General features: G+C 43.6%; 1 protein-coding gene and 1 non-coding gene across 3 annotated transcripts in view; both read right to left on the minus strand.

Moving 5' to 3' along the window:
- Window positions 1-464: 464 nt before the first annotated feature.
- The window catches only part of CACNA2D3 (calcium voltage-gated channel auxiliary subunit alpha2delta 3), a 1,440,485-nt gene continuing 1,422,284 nt past the window's right edge, over window positions 465-18,665 (minus strand). For both annotated transcript variants that reach the window (XM_077452052.1, XM_077452053.1), the window contains 3 exons: window positions 8,394-8,509; window positions 5,675-5,754; window positions 465-895 (listed from right to left, as the gene is read on the minus strand). In XM_077452052.1, coding sequence (XP_077308178.1) covers window positions 803-895; window positions 5,675-5,754; window positions 8,394-8,509 — 289 coding nt within the window. In that variant the 3' untranslated portion in view covers window positions 465-802. The remainder of the gene's footprint in view (window positions 896-5,674; window positions 5,755-8,393; window positions 8,510-18,665) is intronic.
- Window positions 14,535-14,646, minus strand: LOC143928607 (U6 spliceosomal RNA). The gene has a single exon (XR_013262447.1). It is a non-coding gene; the product is annotated as a U6 spliceosomal RNA (small nuclear RNA).

Consider the following 18,665-nt stretch of genomic DNA (forward strand, 5'->3'; position numbering starts at 1 on the left):
GGCAGTGGAGTGTCTATACTGTGTGTATATACAGTAGTTGTCCCTGAAGACTTTACTACACTGATCAAGTAGGCATCCCATATTCCCCATCCCCATCCAAGTTTAAAACCCTTAAACAAAGAAAAACTTGGACTGTTTCCGGACTCTGTGTGCTGTGGAAGATGCGGTGTGCCTGGCTGTGCAGGGTAGGGGATCCCATTCACCAGCGGCTTCTACGGGGGTACCGCTACAGTGAGACTTGAGTGAAAGAACTGAAACACATGCCCTTTCCACAGTCTCATAGGGAAATCACACTAGACACTTTGGATCAAGGCAAGTACACACTATGGAAGGATTAGCTTTGTTCATTTTTCATTTCAGAGCTCTGCAGCCACTTTTCCGTCCCCACTCTATCCTAAACAAAGATAAAACGATTTTGATTTGACATACACTTTAAAGGCTATTAATAATAAATGACAGGCAAATTATGATTTTAACATACTTTATTTAAAAAGTACACCATTTTAAATAATTTTGATGGGGCAAAGCTGAAAATGATGATCACCAGTGTCTGCTGTCCTGTCGTAATGAAGTATGACAACTGAATGAGGCTTTCACAGCTGTATGATTTGCGGACTCAGAAGAATAATCTCACTCGCATGTTTTTGAGAGTTTTCATCCTCTCCAACAGTTTTAGAGTCATGAAATGCTGATGCTTAGACTACTTTTTTTTTTGTTTTTTGTCTCTTCTATATTGCACCATTCCTCTCAGTTCACAGTTTATCCAGATATGGGGCATGCCATGGAGTCAGTGCAGTCAGGGTCACCTGGAGACATAGACCATTAAAAGTGATAGCAGCATTGTCATGGGTTGGGATGACAGGCCGAAGGCTCCACCACATTCTCTGGCATTCTCCTAGATGAAAAAAAGAATATGTTGGAATAATATTGCCTAATAAACACAGAAAATGTGTGTCTCTCTCTGTGGAATACTTCGAAAGAGAGGCAGCCATAGCCACATATTTCTTCAAGCCAAACCTGAAAACACTGTAGCCGAACACCACACTTTTTTTTTTTTTTGTAGCATACACTAGCCATAGATTTTGTGGTTAAATAACATTTCTAATCATGTGGAATTAATCACAAGAGTCTCCCCTTACATCTGAACAGGCAGAAATCCCCTTTACATCTGAATATGCAGAGTTCCCCTTTAGATCTGATCCACAAAGTTCCCCCTTTACATCTGATTCCACAGAGTTCCCGGTGGGGGGCGGTAGCGTTAAAGCGCCGCTAGCTTTAGCGGCACTCTACCACCGCTAGCAGTGTGCTTTTAACCCCCCAAAGGGGTAAAAAGGGTTTAGAAGCACCTGCAAAGAGCCGCTCCTGAAGCACTTTGCAGATGCTTTATCAGTGCTGTCCATTGATTTCAATGGGCAGGGGCGTTGAAGGAGCGCTGTATACACCGCCCCAAAGATGTGGCTTGCAGGACTTTTTTTCTCGTCCTGCAAGCGCACCGCCCTAGTGTGAAAGCCCTCAGGCTTTCACACTGGGGCTGCAGGTGAGGCAGTTTTCAGGCCCTTGAAGCGCCTGAAAAATGCCTCAATATGAAAGTAGCCTTAGGGGGTATACGGCAGACTGTTATATAAGGGAAAACTTTGGGGACTCTGATTTAAGGGGGAAATTAAGCACTCTAAGGCCCCTTTCACACTGGGGCGGTGGGTGTGCCAGCAGTAAATCGCCACTTTTTTAGCGGCGCTTCACCATCAATTTTGCAGTGCTATTCGGCTGCTAGCGGGGGCTTTTCCCCCCTCCCCGCTAGCGCCCGAGAAAGGGTTAAAACCACCGCAAAGCACTGCTGCAGCAGAGCTATGCCGGCGGTATAGCCGCACTGCCCCACTGATTTCAATGGGCAGGTGCGGTGTATATACCACTCCTTCACCACTCCAAAGATGCTGCTAGCAGGACTTTTTTTACCGTCCTGCCAGCGCACCGCTCTAGTGCGAAAGCCTTCAGGGCTTTCACATTGGAGACACAGCAGCGGCTCTTTTAGGGTGATTTGCAGGCACTATTTTTAGTCCTGTAGCACCTGTAAAGCACCCCAGCGTGAAAGGGGTCTAAGGCTACTTTCACACTGGGGTGGTTTTCAGGCGTTTGTGAACTAAAAGTAGCACCTGTAAAGTGCCTAAAAAGTGCCTCTCAAGCCACCCCAGTGTGAATGCTGGAGTGCTTTCACACTGGACTGGTGCACTCACACCCATTGATGCTGCTTGCAGGACATTTTTTCCCTTCCTGCAAGCAGCATCAATGGGCCGGTGTGAGAGCACTGTATTTAGCGCTCCTAAACTGCCACTGCCATTGAAATCAATGGCCAGCGCTGCCGAAGCACCTACAAAGCGCTTTGTGGGCGCTTTTAACCCTTTTTCTGCCACTAGCAGGGGTTAAAAGCATCCTGCTAGCGGCCAAAAAGCGTCGCTAAAACTAGCGGCGCTTTACTGTCGATGCTCTCACTGCCCCAGTGTGAAAGTGGCCTAATGTAAGGAGGGGACTCTGATGTTACATTGCAGAACCAGAGTCCCCGCTTACATCATAGTTTCCAGCATTCCCCTTTAATCAGAGTTCCCAAAGTCCTCCTTTACATCTGCGTCTGCAGAGTTCCCCCTTACATCTGAGTCTGCAGAATTTCCACTTACACTGTAAGAAGGAGCTCTGCAGACTCTAATGTAAAGTGGTACTCTGATGTAAGGGGGTATCTGCTCACCCAATCCCCCCTTACATCAGACTCTGCAGAGAACCCCTTACCTCTGAGGAACCCTGATTTAAAAATGGGGAGGGGGGGCTCTGATGTAAGGGGGTAATGCTGCAGACTCTGTTATAAATGGGAACTTTGATGTAAGGGGTGATCTGGGAACACTGATTTAACTGGGCTCTGATGTAGGGGGGAATGTTGTGAACTTTGGTATAAAGAGGAACTCTGATGTAAAGGGGTCTCTGCTCACTAAAGCCCCCCTGACATCAGAGTCTGCAGGGCATCCTTTACAAAGGCAGGAGAGATAAAGGAGTAGGGGCAGACTTCAGTCACGGACAGGGGATGGATCAGTGAGGACCTCACTCTCCCAGGATGCAGGCTCAGCATCTTTCATCCAGGATGTAATTAATTCAATTCAGGGCTTCAATTTGCTGCCCACTCATCCTATTTCTGAGGCACAGCACTGCTGGGGATAAGAGTGTGGGTGTGGCAGACACAGAGGGAGAGGGCAGGGAGGAGGAGGAGCACATGGAGCTCTTTCCAATCTGTGCAGAGCGGGTAGGGGGCAACTGTCAGTGCTGGCTCTGGGCAGTGAGAGAGAGTCAGACTCTCGGCTTAAAACTGCAGCCAGCATCCCTGCTGGGGAGCCACAATCCAGGCTGAATAATCTGTCTGCATATCAGGCAATCTGAAACCCAGGCACATGATCCAAAACCTGGACACTTTATGCTGGTTTCAGGTTCATGTTTTCTCCGCATCCAATTCGCATGACAAGAGAGTGTGACCGTCTCTCAATTGAGCCTGTTCACACACCTCTGTGGCGGCTGCAGTCTGGATTGCAGAAGGATCCTGTGCGTTTTGGCTCTATTTTAGGTCCAAATTCAGGAAAAAAATTCTGAAATGATTTGCACCTGAAACGGAGAACAGGGGCACACCTGTAGCTGTAGCTGTAGCTGTAGCTATGGCTAGTGTGAACCCAGGCTTAGGGATAAGTGCTCTTTCATAAAAAATTCACTTAAACCCAAAGACACCCGTCCCCACCCTAGATCAAAATTGAATTGCATGGCTCAGCTGTGCCCTGACACAATCTGTGTTTAAAATCTTGAGTTGAGCACAACTGTACAGCTGATCATCGTGTACTTATACTGGGCGGTATGCTAAGTCACAGGATGTAAAGATTGAGGATGTAAAGATTGCGGCAGGCTGTAGCCATCAAATCATTCCCCGCATCTATTACCTTTTGTACCACCACCCTCTCCCTTTAGAATGTAAGCTCTATGAGCCGGGCCCTCCTCTCCCTTCTGTAATTGTGCTGTCCCCCCTATACATTGTAAAGCGATGCGTAAACTGTTGGCGCTATATAAATCGTGAATAATAATAATAATGTATTTCATCTGTTTGCTGGAGGTCTGCTTTAAGACGCTAGGGTGCTTCTATTGAGAACCTGAAAGAGGGCTCAAAAGAGTTAAGAGCGAGCTGTGATATTTTACTCTAATCGCCCCTGACTTCTATGGTCTATTCTGCCCTGTCCTGTATAAAGTCCAAGAAACACACAGGGGTTGATTTACTAATGCCGCGTACACACGACCGGACTTTTTGACAGAAAAGGTCAGACGGAACGAGTCCGTCGGACAATTCGATCTTGTGTGGGCTCCATCGGACCTTTGCTTGCCAAAAATCCGGCGGACTTTAGAAATAGAACATGTTTTACATTTTTCCACCGGAATTTCGCCGGACCGAGAAATCCGTTCGTGTGTATGCTAGTCCAACGGACAAAAACCGACGCTAGGGCAGCTATTGGCTACTGGCTATGAACTTCCTTATTCTAGTCGAGTTGTACGTCATCACGTTCGAATCCGTCGGACTTTGGTGTGATTGTGTGTGGCCAAGTCCGTTCATTCGGAAAGTCCGTGGTAACTCCGCCGAAAGTCAGTCGGAAAGACCGGCGGACCTAGTCCCTTGAAAAGTCCGGTCGTATGTACGCGGCATAAAGGCAAATAGACTATTCAGTTTGCATGTGAATTATCCTCAGAGCTTAATGAATGTTCTTCTGACTCCCATCACCCAATCATGTGCAAACAAAAATGATGGGCCTTTTTTCCTTGCACATGTTTGTGTATTCTTTGCAAAATGAATATTCCCCTTGGTCACTAAAGCAGACCTTCAGCCTCCCAGAGATGATCCCACCTCTCCACCTCTCCTCCTGTCCTCTGTAGGAATAGGGCTTTTTTTTCTTTTGTTTACCTCTTTTTTTTATATAAAGTCTGCCATGCCTCCCCATACACGTCATTCACCTTAGGCTCCCCATGTACATCACATGTCCCAAGAGGCACCGGCTTTCATTGAAGAAAGGAAGAGGAGGTGGGCTTGTCTGTACATCATTGGGAGGAATGCCGGCTGAACCCGGTACAACAGGCAGCCTAAAGATGACATCATAGGGAAACATGGTGGAGCGGGACTGAGCATGGACAGAAGAGCGGAGGCTCTCAACTGGACAGCGCTGGACCCACTAAGTGGGTTAATATCAAAGAGGTGGTGGGGTGGGGGTTGAAGGGTATAGTTCCACCTAAACTCTGGGGAAACTTTGCCTAACAAAGTAAACAGTCTATTTGCCTTCAATAAATCAATCCCAGAGACTCGTAGATGTAAGCTGTTCAGAGCCATTTGAAAGCAGAATAATAGAGTAGGTATAAGCTTAGCAGATAATCCCAGCGGTATTATATCTGGACACCAACATTTACTACCCAAGAAAAACCAACCCAGACAAGAGAATTCATCCTCCAAGAGCTGCTGCTATGAAGTGCCTATAGACATCCTAAACATCATCAGATTCCAAGAAGATAAATGAGGTAAAAAATCACCACAATCATCTTTGAATACCCTTATCTCATCTGCCCGCAATTTTTGTATATGTATTTACAGTATACAGTATAAGCAGATGTGACTTACTTCTGGATGAAATCCATGACAAGATTCAGGGCGTCTCCGTATCTTCTGAGATTTTAAACGTTCACATTTCAGGGATTCATTATGTATATTGATGTTAAGGAGAGAAACCTGTATAACAAAACTAATAGGAATGCTATGGGCGCTTGCCAACATTATCATTATCAAAAAAATGCTATTGTTCAGCCATAGGACCAAGGTGAAGGCATGATTTGCTGTTGCTACACATAAAAAAGATAAGAATTTGTTCAAACATGTATGCTGTTCTGTATCACTTCAGGCTAAACTCTCCCATCAAAACAGAAAAACCAAAGAGACTTCCACTTACATGACAGATTAAACCAGTGTAGGTCAATGCACACCATTAATTGTCCTCTTGATTTTCTACATCCTAGTTATCATAGGCTGCTTGCTGGATCCTGGCTCTGCATGCACACTAACTGTCATAGCTCTCTATTGTCCATTGCCTCCCATCAATTCACATTCTCAGAGTGCCATGTTAGGGGAGACAATAATATAGAGGAATTCCTCCTCGGGTAGCAACCTTTATACTCACCGCCATGCTGCAGCATCAGTATTGGGATTCAGCTGTCCCGCGTCAGAGCTAAGACCAAGAATTGAGCGGTCACATGACCATAGACTGCTCAACACTCAGTCACTGCTGTCCACTCCTCCAGTGCTCACTAAAGCGTCAGACTAGGGTAGGGGCAGACATGGGTAATTCTGGTTCTCACCCTTGCATTGAAAGGCAAAGCCAGTCATCAATCAGTACTTTTGAGATCATTCTCAAACCTGGCGCAGTTACATAGTTACATAGTAGGTGAGGTTGAAAAAAGACACAAGTCCATCAAGTCCAACCAGCTTAGCCCAATATCCCACTATTCACTGACTCTGGGTCACATAAGTACAAAAGTAAGTGCACTCCGGTGACCCTAAAGAGAAGTTCAACCAAAAATGCTTTGGTCATACTTCTCTTTCAAAGTGTGTTAAACCCCCCTATAGGAAGTTGCCATCTTTGCCTCTGTTTAATCTACAACTGTCATAATGCTGCACATGTGATCAGTTATAACAACAGTCATTAGATGATTTGACAGTTTAGTTGAGAGCAACAACCAATGGGAGTGTTACATTTCTGCCACATGCCAGAAATTAAACAGTTTTATGGATGTGTTTACTTCTGCTTTAAATCAATAGCTTGCCTTTAGACCCATTTCACACTGGGGCGTTTTTCAGGTGCTTTAGCGTTAAAAAAGCGCCTGTGAAGCGCTTGAAAGAAGCCGCAACTGCAATCCCAATGTGAAAACCCAAGTGCTTTAAGAGCCCTTTCACAATGTCAGCACACGAAAAACGCTCGTAAAGCACCGCTTAAACTAGCAGAGCTTTAACCAGCATTTTTCGAGCGCTATTGGGGCGCTTTTAACACCTGCTAGTGGGCAAATAAAGGGTTAAAAGCATCCACAAAACGCTGCTGCCAAAAGCGCTTTTCAGGCGCTTTTCAGGCGTTTTGCAGGCACTTCCCATTGATTTCAATGGGAAGGGGCGCTTTAGGAGCAGTGTATTCACCGCTCCAAAAGCGCTGCAAAGAAGCTGCTTACAGGACTATTTTTGATGCCCTCCCTGCGCAGCGCCTCAGTGTTAAAGCACTTGGGCTTTTACATTGGGATTGCAGTTGTGGCTTCTTTCAGGCGCTTTACAGGTGCTTTTTTTAAAGCTAAAGCACCTGAAAAACACCCCAGTGTGAAAGGGATTTCAGTGTGAAAGCACTCGGGCTTTTACATTGGGATTGCAGTTGCGGCTTCTTTCAAGCGCTTTACAGGCGCTTTTTTTAACGATAAAGCGCCTGAAAAATGCCCCAGTGTGAAAGGGGTCTTAGACAGAAAGTGTGGATTTGCTACACCAAAGGGAACATCTAAAAATGTTAAGTGTTTTTAAACAGTACCCAAAAAAACAACATTTTGCCTTGAATTCCTCCTAAAGAATTGCAGTGTACTTTTCTTTATCCAAGCACTCTGTATCTGCAGGTCCATAGCTGTATATCTTTAGTGCAAGATCATCTAAAGCACTGTGCCTCTGACCGTTAGTCCCATGAGATGTGGAGTGAGATTTTGTGATGTCACCACTGTGATGCTCACATTTCTTTATGCTGGAGGGAAAGCTGTACCTGAGGACATGTATGGTAAGGATCTCGCTACATCATTTATTCTGTTTATCTGGACTTTTTGCAACTCCCCAGTTTTTTCTTGAATATTAGACCAACCAGTCATCAAGGGTGCAGCTCTGACGCTAGGAAATGAAGTTCTGCTCCTTTACCAAGATGGCTGTCTACACGCTAAGACATAGTACAGAGCAAGGCATGTCAGACCAGTATTGGGGGCAAGATCAACCGCAGAGGGCCTACAAGCAATACTGCAGACTCTGCTTGCCATTTATGTTTATGAAATCATGTCCGTTCTGGAGCAGCTTAACTGGTTTTTGTTCTCTAAATTTCTCAAGGACTGGTTGAGCCATCTTTATAAATGAATGGATTGCAGATGTTTTTTGTTTATCCTATTATACACAAGCCCACTTATGTTCATCACTGGACCTAGCTCAGCACTAATTAAAGCAAACAAAAACTAATTTGTTTTATTACATGACTGGAGGGTCCAAACTTCAGCTTAAAGTGATACCAGTAGGAAAACTATAAGGTTCTTCAGTATATTGGTATATATTGGTTAAAGGATATATCTAATTTCAATAGGAGTCATAGTAATTGGGGCGACAGAACTGCAACTGCATACGTTGTCCACCACAACCATGAAGAGATTACTGCTAGGGATCTGCTGGATCACAAATGACCTAAAACAAAAAAAAAAAAAAATGAATTGCAGGGTAAATATACAGTACGTATAGATATTTCATACTTAGTTATATGTATATACTGTATGAATAAAGCATATGAAAAATTGGGTGGGTGGTGAGGATGTGTCTTGTACAGTCTTTCTTGTAATTAGCCCTTTATGAGCATGTAATCTGAGAATTATTATACAAATACACCCTCATGTTTCCTAATTCCAACATCAGGTGGTGCCATACTGCTTGTGGTCATCCTTGGAATAAATGGCCATCATGCGTGTTGTGTTAGAGGGAGGATGTTCAAACTAAGGCATCCTTGATAGCAAGCCGGACTTCTGATGCATCTAGCCAAATACCAAGCCGGACCACTGAGGTGACCAGGGTTGGATTTAAATTTCCTGTTCCTCTAGAGTTATAGTATTGTGCTGTTCAACTTTTACCCTAATTATCTGTCTAGCCTTAGCTTCCCACTGAGAAAATTAGGCCACAAAGCACAAGCTTGCTGATGAGAAGGCGAAGGAGACAATTTGCCTATTTGTCTTCTGTACACCTAGAAACAGTCACAAGAAGACTAATGCCCCGTACACAGGGTGGGACTTTCCAATGGAAAATATGCGATCGGACCTTGTTGTCGGAAATTCAGACTGTGTGTAGGCTCCATCAGACAGTTTCCATCTGAATTTCTGCTGCACAAAATGTGAGATCTGATTCTCAAATTTTCCGACAACAAAATTAGTTTGCACAAATTCCAGTCATGTGTAGACAATTCTGACACACAAAGTGCCAGAATGAAGCAGAAGAGCAGCACTGGCTATTGAACTTAATTTTTCTCTGCTCATCTTATGTGTTGTACATCACCGCATTCTTTACGTTCGGACTTTTCGACCAACTTTGTGTGACCGCGTGTAAGCAAGACAAGTTTGAGCCAACATCCGTCGGAAAAAAACATGGGATTTTGTTGTTGGAATGTCCGATCGTGTGTACGCAGCATTATACACATATTGTGCAGGGAAGACATGGTGGATATCTGGATGGATTGCTCCATTAGGCAGGACAGCAGTATGGATACTTATTCTAAATGAAAATATGTTACTTATAGGCAGCTAAATGAGGTGTGGCTGGCTGTGTGGTGCCCATGGAAGCTCTGCTATCCTAGACCATGGCTTAGTTGGCTATGCAGAAATGTGATTGGGGGTAATAGGCCCTCTCTATTAAGGGGTGGACAATGCTATTCTCTAAAAATCATCCACTACTTAAAGGCCTTGCGAGCTATTTTCCATGAAATTGTTTCTTACTGTGTTAGCCTCCTTGCAACGTATAATGTCTACAGTCGGACCACACACAATGACTGTAGCCACCCTCTAGAAGGAAGTATGATCACAGCAGCAAAAAAAAAGGAATTTGGAGATTTGAAGGAGCTTGAGAGCAATAGAAGGGACTTTTTTGAGTTAAAGAGATATAAAGACTATTTTTTTCTTAAAATAACAAACATGATATACTTACATGCTTTTTGCATTTGCACACAGCGGTCCTGAACCTCCTCTACTGTTGTCTGGGCAAGTCCATAGATACATACAGCGCAGCTTGGCCACACTCCCACTCTTTGCTCACAGGATTTGATTGGCAGCAGGTGGAGCCAATGGTGCCTCTGTGTCCGGAGAGAGCCGCTATACACAGGCACAGTGCTGGATCGAGTGAGGTATGTATTTAGAGGGGTGAGGGGGCAATACTGCTACCGGGACATTTTTACCTTAATCCAGGGAATACATTTAGGTAAAAAATGGCTTTAGAACCACTTTAAGACTACATACTTGAAATAGAATTTTATGTTTTTAACCACAGTTTAGTATCACTTTAAGTGAAATATTTTTCTATATACAACAGTGTAACAAACAATAATATACATTTCTTATATCACGTTAATTAAAGAAATAAGAATATGTAAATGTAACCAAACAGCAATTAACTAATCCTAAAACTCTAAGCCGATAAAAGTTGCTCTGTAATTAGTTGACACGAGTTTCCATAATTTTTTGCACTACACTATTAAACCATGTGAGTAACTCTATAAGTAATACAGAACATCAGTTATAAAATAAAAGATGACCATCCATGATAAAGAGAAGTAATTGCTTTTCCTCCAAGCCAGTAACTCAGACAAGAACCATTGCTGGATAAATAAACAGGAAACAATGGAATAATGGCTGATTGCGTTCAGTATTTTATATTAATGTCTGCTTTACCCACCTGCAAATTCTGCACTGGAAGCCAAAAAGCAAGCGTTAGATGCAGAAGGTTACCGAAATAAATAAATAAGAAGAAAATCCCAGCCCGGAGGCTTTTCAATTTGAATAAGTGATAGCAATCCTCGTGTGCTTATTTTTCTGGCACTGCGTGTTGCAATTTGCAAATTTTGAGCTTTCACAGTCGTTTTATTAGATTGATTTGGCAGGCTCAAGTGGCACTTGGTAAACAGATTTAAATCACAAACAAATGTACCTGCCGACTCTGAGACGCAGAACATCACTGCAGCAGCCATTTATTATTTGCTACAACTTCTAAAAATTAAGTGTAAGCTACAGTATTTGTCGAATAGAGAAGCTAAATAATAGGGGAAAATAAATGTAGTAATAGTTTTTGCCATTGATATACAAAACTATTTTAACTAGTATTCATGATACTTCAAGGGGAACTTCATTTAAGATTGATACATTTAGTAACTAATACATGCAGCATGAAAAAAATGGTGATTATCTGATTTACCCATTTCATTTTTCAAAATCTGCCTTTTTCCAATAAAAAATTAGCCTGGAACTGCACTCACTATGTAATGTCACTGTGACCATTTTAACTGAGGGCAGCTGAAGCCATTGCCCTTTCGCTTTTTGGTAATGCAGCTACTTCGCTGCCCCACATTGCTAGATCTCGCGCATGAGCAGTATGGCCACTCTCGCCATGCATGCCTAGTTTTGCTGCAGGCGCCACACTTGTGCACTAAAGGCCACTCCTGTCTTCGCACATCTCTGTACTCATCTGGCCCTCCTCCAGAACACCTCCGCTCACCTCCGCTCACTCTCACAAGATGAAAAAGGCCTGACGACTCCTGGGATTTATGACAATGATATCCCAGGAGTCAAGTGGACTAGACCAGGCTACGTCAGTGGCCTAGACTGGTGGCCTCCAAACTGAGGCCTGGGGGCTGAATGCGGCTTTTTGTATACCTGGATCCAGCCCTTTGGGCACTATTTCACCCGCTGAGGCACTGTTGCCCCCTCTGACACCAACAATGGAGCACTATTCCTTCCACTGACACCAAAGTTAGGGCACTATTCCTCCCACTGACACCAACAATGGGGCACTATTCTTTCCACTGACGCCAACAATGGGGCACTGTTCTTTCCACTGACTCCAACTATGGGGCACTCTTCCTCCCACTGACACCAACAATGGGGCACTATTCTTCCCACTGGAACCAACGATGGGCCACTATTCCTCCCACTGACACCAACAATGGGGCACCATTCTTCCCACTGGAACCAACAATGGGCCACTATTTCTCACACTGACACCAATGATGGGGCACTATTCCTCCCACTGACACCAACAATGGGGCAATATTCCTCCCACTGGCACCAATGATAGGCCACTATTCCTCCCAATGACACCAGCAATGGGGCACTAATATTTTCCCAAATACCAAAGATGGGACATTTCCTAATCCTCCTGGCACAGTAAATTGGCCCTTTGTTTAGAAAATTTAGAGACCCCTGGCCTAGATGAAAGGTTCTGCAGTACAGGATCACCAGGTGTTTTTTTCATGAAAACTGTAGATTTAAAAACAAGGGTGTTTTTTTCCTAAGGGGACAGGACAACTTCACCTCATCAAAGGGACGATGGACAGGGCCATGTACCCTCGAATCTTGGGTGAGACACTCCTTCCCTCAGTCAGGGCATTGAAAATGGGTCGTGGATGGGTATTCCAGCATGACAATGACCCAAAACACACAGCCAAGGCAAGAAAGGAGTGGCACAAGAGAAGCACATTAAGGTCCTAGAGTGGCCTAGCCAGTCTCCAGACCTTAATCTTATAGAAAATATATGGCGGGAAGGCTCGAGTTACCAAATGTCAGCCTCGGAACCTTAATGACCTGGAGAGGATCTGCAAAGAAGAGTGGGAGAAAATCCCTCCTGAGATGTGTGCAAAACTGGTGGCCAACTACAAGAAACATCTCTGTAAATGCCAACAAGGGTTTTGTCACAAAATAGCCCTGTTGTGGGTTTAATAACTTTTTAAAGCTCAATTCCGCCCCCCCCCCCCCCCCCAACCCACGAAAAAATTAAAAATCAGCAGCCACAAATACTGTAGCTGCTGACTTTAATATATTGACACTTACCTGTCCAGGGATGCCGTGATGTCGGTAACCCAGTCGATTTTCTGAATCGGCTCCTGGGTGCTGCCGCTGCCATTCGTGGTAAGGGAAACCGGAAGTGCAGCCTTTTGGCTTCACAGCCAGGTCCCTATTGCGCATTCGCAAAGTGCGCTGTGCTTTCTAACTGGCCTGGGGCGGATGATGGAGGAGGGGGGGCGAACTTCCACGGGACGTCACTGCGGTGAGGACAGGTACCTGTCAAAAACAGATACCCGCTCCCCCTCCCCCCCTGAAAGGTGCCGAATGTGGCACTGGAGTGGAGGGAGGAAGCAGATAAGTGGGGCTTTCACTTTTGGGTGGAACTCCGCTTTAAAGAAAGCTAGCCCTGTAAAAGGAACCCTTCTGTACTTTCATACTTTCCAGCAGCCCATGTTTTGAAATGTCAACGATTTGCTGTTTCCCAGCCATTTCAGGGTAGATCAAATACTTGATCCCCAATGGTTCCTTCTGCTGGCTCACATGTCCTGTAGTGACAGGGTCACTTTAACCACTTCAATACCAGGCACTTCCCCTCCTTTCTGCTCAGGACAATTTTCAGCTTTCACACTTTGAATGACAATTGCGCGGTCATGCTACACTGTAACCAAACTAAATGTTTATAATTTTGTTTTCACAAATAGAGCTTTCTTTTGGTGGTATTTGATCACCTCTGGGTTTTTTATTTTCTGCTAAACAAATAAAAAAGAGACCAAATAAAAAATAAAAAAAAGGTTTTTTGTTTATGTTACAAAACTTTGTAAATAAGCAAGTTTTCTCCTTCATTTATGGGCACTGATGGAGCTGCACTGACAGGCACTGATAAGGCGGCACTGATGGGCACTGATGAGGTGGCACTGATGAGGTGGCATTGATGGGCCCTGATGATGTACACTAATACACTAATATGCGGCACTGATGGGGCACTGATAGACGGCACTGATAGGTGGCACTGATATGCAGCACTGATCGGGCAATGAAAGGCAGCACTGATGGGCACTGAAATGCGGCACAGATTGGCACTGATAGGCCGCATGGATGGGCACTGATAGGCCGCATGGATGGGCACTGATAAGTGGCACGGATGGGCACTGATAGGTGGCACTGATGTACATTAATGGATGGTACTGATGGATACCAATCAATGCCAAACAATAATGCCTACCAATCAGTGATGCCCATTGTGGGCACTGATTGGCATCCATTGTGGACACTGATTGGCATCTCTGGTGGCCATGTGTGGCATAATGGGTGGTGACTAGTGGTGGGCATCCCTGGTGGTTCTGGTGGCTTCACTCTGGTGGTCCAGTGTGGGCATCCTCAGGGGGGGCTGCACTGATAATCAATCAGCACAGACCCCCCTGTCAGATCACATGGTAAAGAATCTCTGTCAGAGACTCTTTACCTAGATCGCAGTTGCAGTGTGTCAGAGTGACACACCTCAACACCGAACGCCGCAATGCGCGCCCCCCGGGGGCGTGTATCAGCTTGATATCCTGGCGACGTCATATGACGTCCGGGCAGGATATCGCAACCACTTTGCCAACATCATGTTGCTATATAGCAGGTGGCAAGGGGTTTATTAATTAACTCAGCTTGACAGCCAGGGAATATTTTATTTTTTTAATATGGAACACTTCATGAATTTGCGTGTCATCCTTGTGCAAGGGCCATGCTAATCCTCTCTGTATCTTTCCAATGATGATACTTTTGTTTTAAGATTCCTTTTAAAAAGTTGAATTTTTGCAGTCCATTCATACATTTAATTTATTCAAGTTTGATTATATTTTGTGTTAGAAACTCTTAAGACAAAAACTCATCTAGTAGGGAAAACACATAGGTGAGTTTATATGACAGAGAGAAGTACATGTTATAGCATTATACCCAGCTACGGCTGAGCCAAGCTGACATCACTGTGCTGCAGCATGTATGGTTTTGTGGATTTCGATGTGGGTGAGAAGAGGCCATTCAAGGGAAAGAAAAATAATTTCTTTTTTTTTTTCCAGGCAATTCATTGCCTTGAAAATACCTCACAGCGTTATAAATAAATCCAAACTACTCAATTAAAAAAAAAAAAAAAAGTTTGGCCTACTCAGCCAGAGCTTGACGTTAACCAGCCCCTCTTTTTTGAAAGGTACCGTATTTGTTGACTGCATCCATAAAATTATTATAATAACATGTTTGGAGATAAGATACTTCAAACATCTTACTGACCTTTAACACACATATTTAACGCATGTCAATAACGGAAAGTCCGTAACAAAGTCTTTTCTTATCAAACAAGAGTCTTATTAATACATCTGTTTTGAATGGGAAATTTTTCTTGCTTCATCCGACGGGCCAACATCTAGTGGTAGATGTGTTATAAACCTACGCAATGTTAAATTTACACAGTAACACACTGTCTTTCCTATATCTGCATTTCGTTTATAATACAGTGCCTTAAAAAAGTATTCATACCCCTTGAAATTTTCCACATTTTGTCATGTTATTTCCATAAACGTAATTGTATTATATTGGGATTTTATCTGATAGACCAACACAAAGTAGCACATAATTGTGAAATGGAAGGAAAATGATAAATAGTTTTCAAATTGTTTTAAAATAAATCCATGAAAAGTGTGGCGTGTTGTATTCAGTCCCCTTTACTCTTTTTTATCTTTATATAATCTTTATTACGTTTTTTACACATTTACAAAACGTCATATAAAAACATTACAACAACATATTTTTCATTGAGTTTTTCTTTTCTTTTCATACTACAATACATACCTCCAACCTTTACCCCTTCCCGCTTCCTCCCCCCCATTCAATTAACAACCCCTTCCAACTTGTTCACCTCTCAAATCTATATCTGTTTTTATATATACACCTATGTGTATTAACTATTTTGCTCTAGATTTCTTGTCTATTATTCTAACCCATCTTTAATATCTTACTGTAAGTATTATTTCCTTACCTATGAGGCTACTTCTAACCATTTCTCTGATATTTTTCCCTTTTCTTCCTTCTAAGGATGGGAATCCCATCTTTTCCAACCATGGCTTCCACATCTTTTCAAATTCCTTAAAATTTCCTTGTTTAGTATAAACTACCTTTTGCCTCAATACTATCATTTATAATTTGGACCCAATCTCTCACTGACAGAGGCCTCATTGACTGCCATCTCTGCGCAATCAGTTTTCTTGCTTGGAATAAACACTTACTACCACTACTGTAGTGCTTGCCAATTCACTAGATTTCTCCCTATATCCCAGTACACAGAGTCTGGCTTCCATATTCCATAGTCCCATAGGTTATATTTATAGTATCGAGAACCTCTGCCCGGTATCGGAATAATTTTGGTCATCTCCATACCATGTGTATAAGGTTCCTTGTCTCCTGGAACCTGGGGCAATTGGTCTTCTGCCAAACAAGAATAATCTCTTAGGGGTGTAATAGGCTTTATGTATCATCAAGTGTGATACTTTCTGTGAGGGGGAGACCGGTACCAATGGCCCCAACTCCAATATCCTCCTCCGCTGCCCCTCCGTTATTTCCCCTATATCCTCCTCCCATCTCTTCCTACTATTAACTTTACTCTAATACCCCTAACGAAAATCGAGTAGAACCAATTACCTTCAGAAGTCACCTAATTAGTGAATAGAGTCCACCTGTGTGTATATTAAAGTGGTTGTAAACCCTTACAAACCACTTTGACCTACAGGTAAGCCTAGATTAAGGCTTACCTGTAGGTCCAAGAAATATCTCCTAAACCTATACGGTTTAGGAGATATTTGCCCGAAGACAGGCACCGCTGTCTACGGCGCATGCGCCGCAGACAGCGGCGCAGAGGCGCACTGAGCGCGGCATTTCCAACAACGGAGCTGCCGCGCGCGTCGGCTCCCGTGCGCATGCGCGGGAGTGACGTCATCGCGGCTCCGCCGAATGACAGCGGTGGAGCTGCGAGACCCCACCGAAAAGATGGATGCGCCGGACTACAGGGGACATCGGTGACATCGCTTGTTCCCTGTGTCAGGTAAGTGACACATAATGGGTTACTATGCTATGCATAGTAGTCCATTATGCTTTGCCTTTGCAGGGAATGAAAGAGGAAGTAAACCCATCAGGGTTTACTTCCTCTTTAATCTTAGTATAAATGGAGCTATTCTGCAAAGCCCTCAGAGGATTGTTAGAGAACCTTAGTGAACAAACAGCATCATTAAGGCCAAGGAACACACCAGACAGGTCAGGGATAAAGCCATGGAGACGTTTAAAGCAGGGTTAGGTTATAAAAAAATATCCCAAGCTTTGAGCATCTCAGGGAGCAATGTTTAATCCATCATCCAAAAATGGAAAGAGTAAACTGAAAATGTACCAAGACATGGCTGTCCACTAAACTGACCGGCCGGGCAAGGACATCATTAATCAAAGAAGCAGCAAAGAGGTCCATGGTAACTCTGGAGGGGCTGCAGAGATCCACAGCTCTGGTGGGAGATTCTGTCAACAGGACAACTATTAGTTGTGCACTGCACAAATCTGGCCTTTATGGAAGAATGACAAGAAAAAAGCCATTGTTGAAAGAAAGCCACATGACCACACTGCCTCTGACGCAGCCAGCAGTGACTGGCGAAATTGGTTAGGCTCTCTTTTTCCTTGTCCACCTTGCCCCTGTGACTGGAGGATATGAACACTTACATTGAAGATGTATCTTTCTATCACCACCTGATAAGTATTCATTTACTCTCTTTCTACTTTGGACTATATGCTTTGATCCATGTATGGTCTCCCATGGACCAGGACTGTCAACTTGCATGCATACTCTGGATATCAAATTATGGTTTGCAACAGTGAGATGGAGGTTACAGGACATTGTTTTGCATTCAAATCTCTGGCGTTTCATGCCACATACATACTGTAACTGTATCTTTCAATTCCATATCCCTCCTCTAGACCACTGTTGACCCAGGGTGCCGTCCCTTCCCCATTCATATCCCAGCAATTCCCCCCTTTTGAATACATCATGGAATTAACAACACCTACCACAATATGCCAGCATGCCTCTTTCCCAGGATCCAGGTCTGATCTTCCAAGGATCCATTTCCCGTTGGGAGCCAACTTAGCTCCACATCCTATTCACATACATGCAATTTCTATGTTTCAAATTATTATTGCTGCTCAGGATTGAAGATATTGTACTTCCATATTCCTCGCTATATATATATTACTGTCGCTGGATAGGGGCAAAAATGGTGGACATTGAGTTTCTATTACAGTATGATTGACACGTTGAATGATGATTCAGTTTTTATTATTGGCTATTCCATTTACCGTATGTGTTTTTGATATAACACATTTTGACTTTTTGTACTCTCCTTTCCTCTTTTCCTTTGAGCCCAAACAGGGTTTTTATTATGAGTCTTTGATGATATGATACTGAGGGCTCCCACTCCAATCCATTTCCCCCCTCTCAAATTTTTGCTGGCGAGAATTCGGCCAGCTAAATTCCGATGGAGCATACACACGGTCACATTTTCCGATGAAAAGCTCTCATCGGTCTTTTGCTGCCCGAAATTCTGAACGTGTGCATTAGTTGGACCCCAGCACAATATTTATACAGTACAACACCACACTTCTGAACCTTCTAAGATGGTAAATGGGCACCCTTTTAGACAACTACAACACCTTACCTTAAAATTATATCAAAGTCTTGTTTTTTTGTATAAAAATAACAAACATGTTATACTTACTTGATCTGTGCAGTGGTCTTCTGG

The sequence above is a fragment of the Lithobates pipiens genome, unplaced genomic scaffold (genome assembly GCF_037356315.1).
Source record: "Lithobates pipiens isolate NorthernLeopardFrog02 unplaced genomic scaffold, aLitPip1_a1.2 Scaffold_23, whole genome shotgun sequence".
In the NCBI taxonomy this organism is placed as follows: Eukaryota; Metazoa; Chordata; class Amphibia; order Anura; family Ranidae; genus Lithobates; species Lithobates pipiens.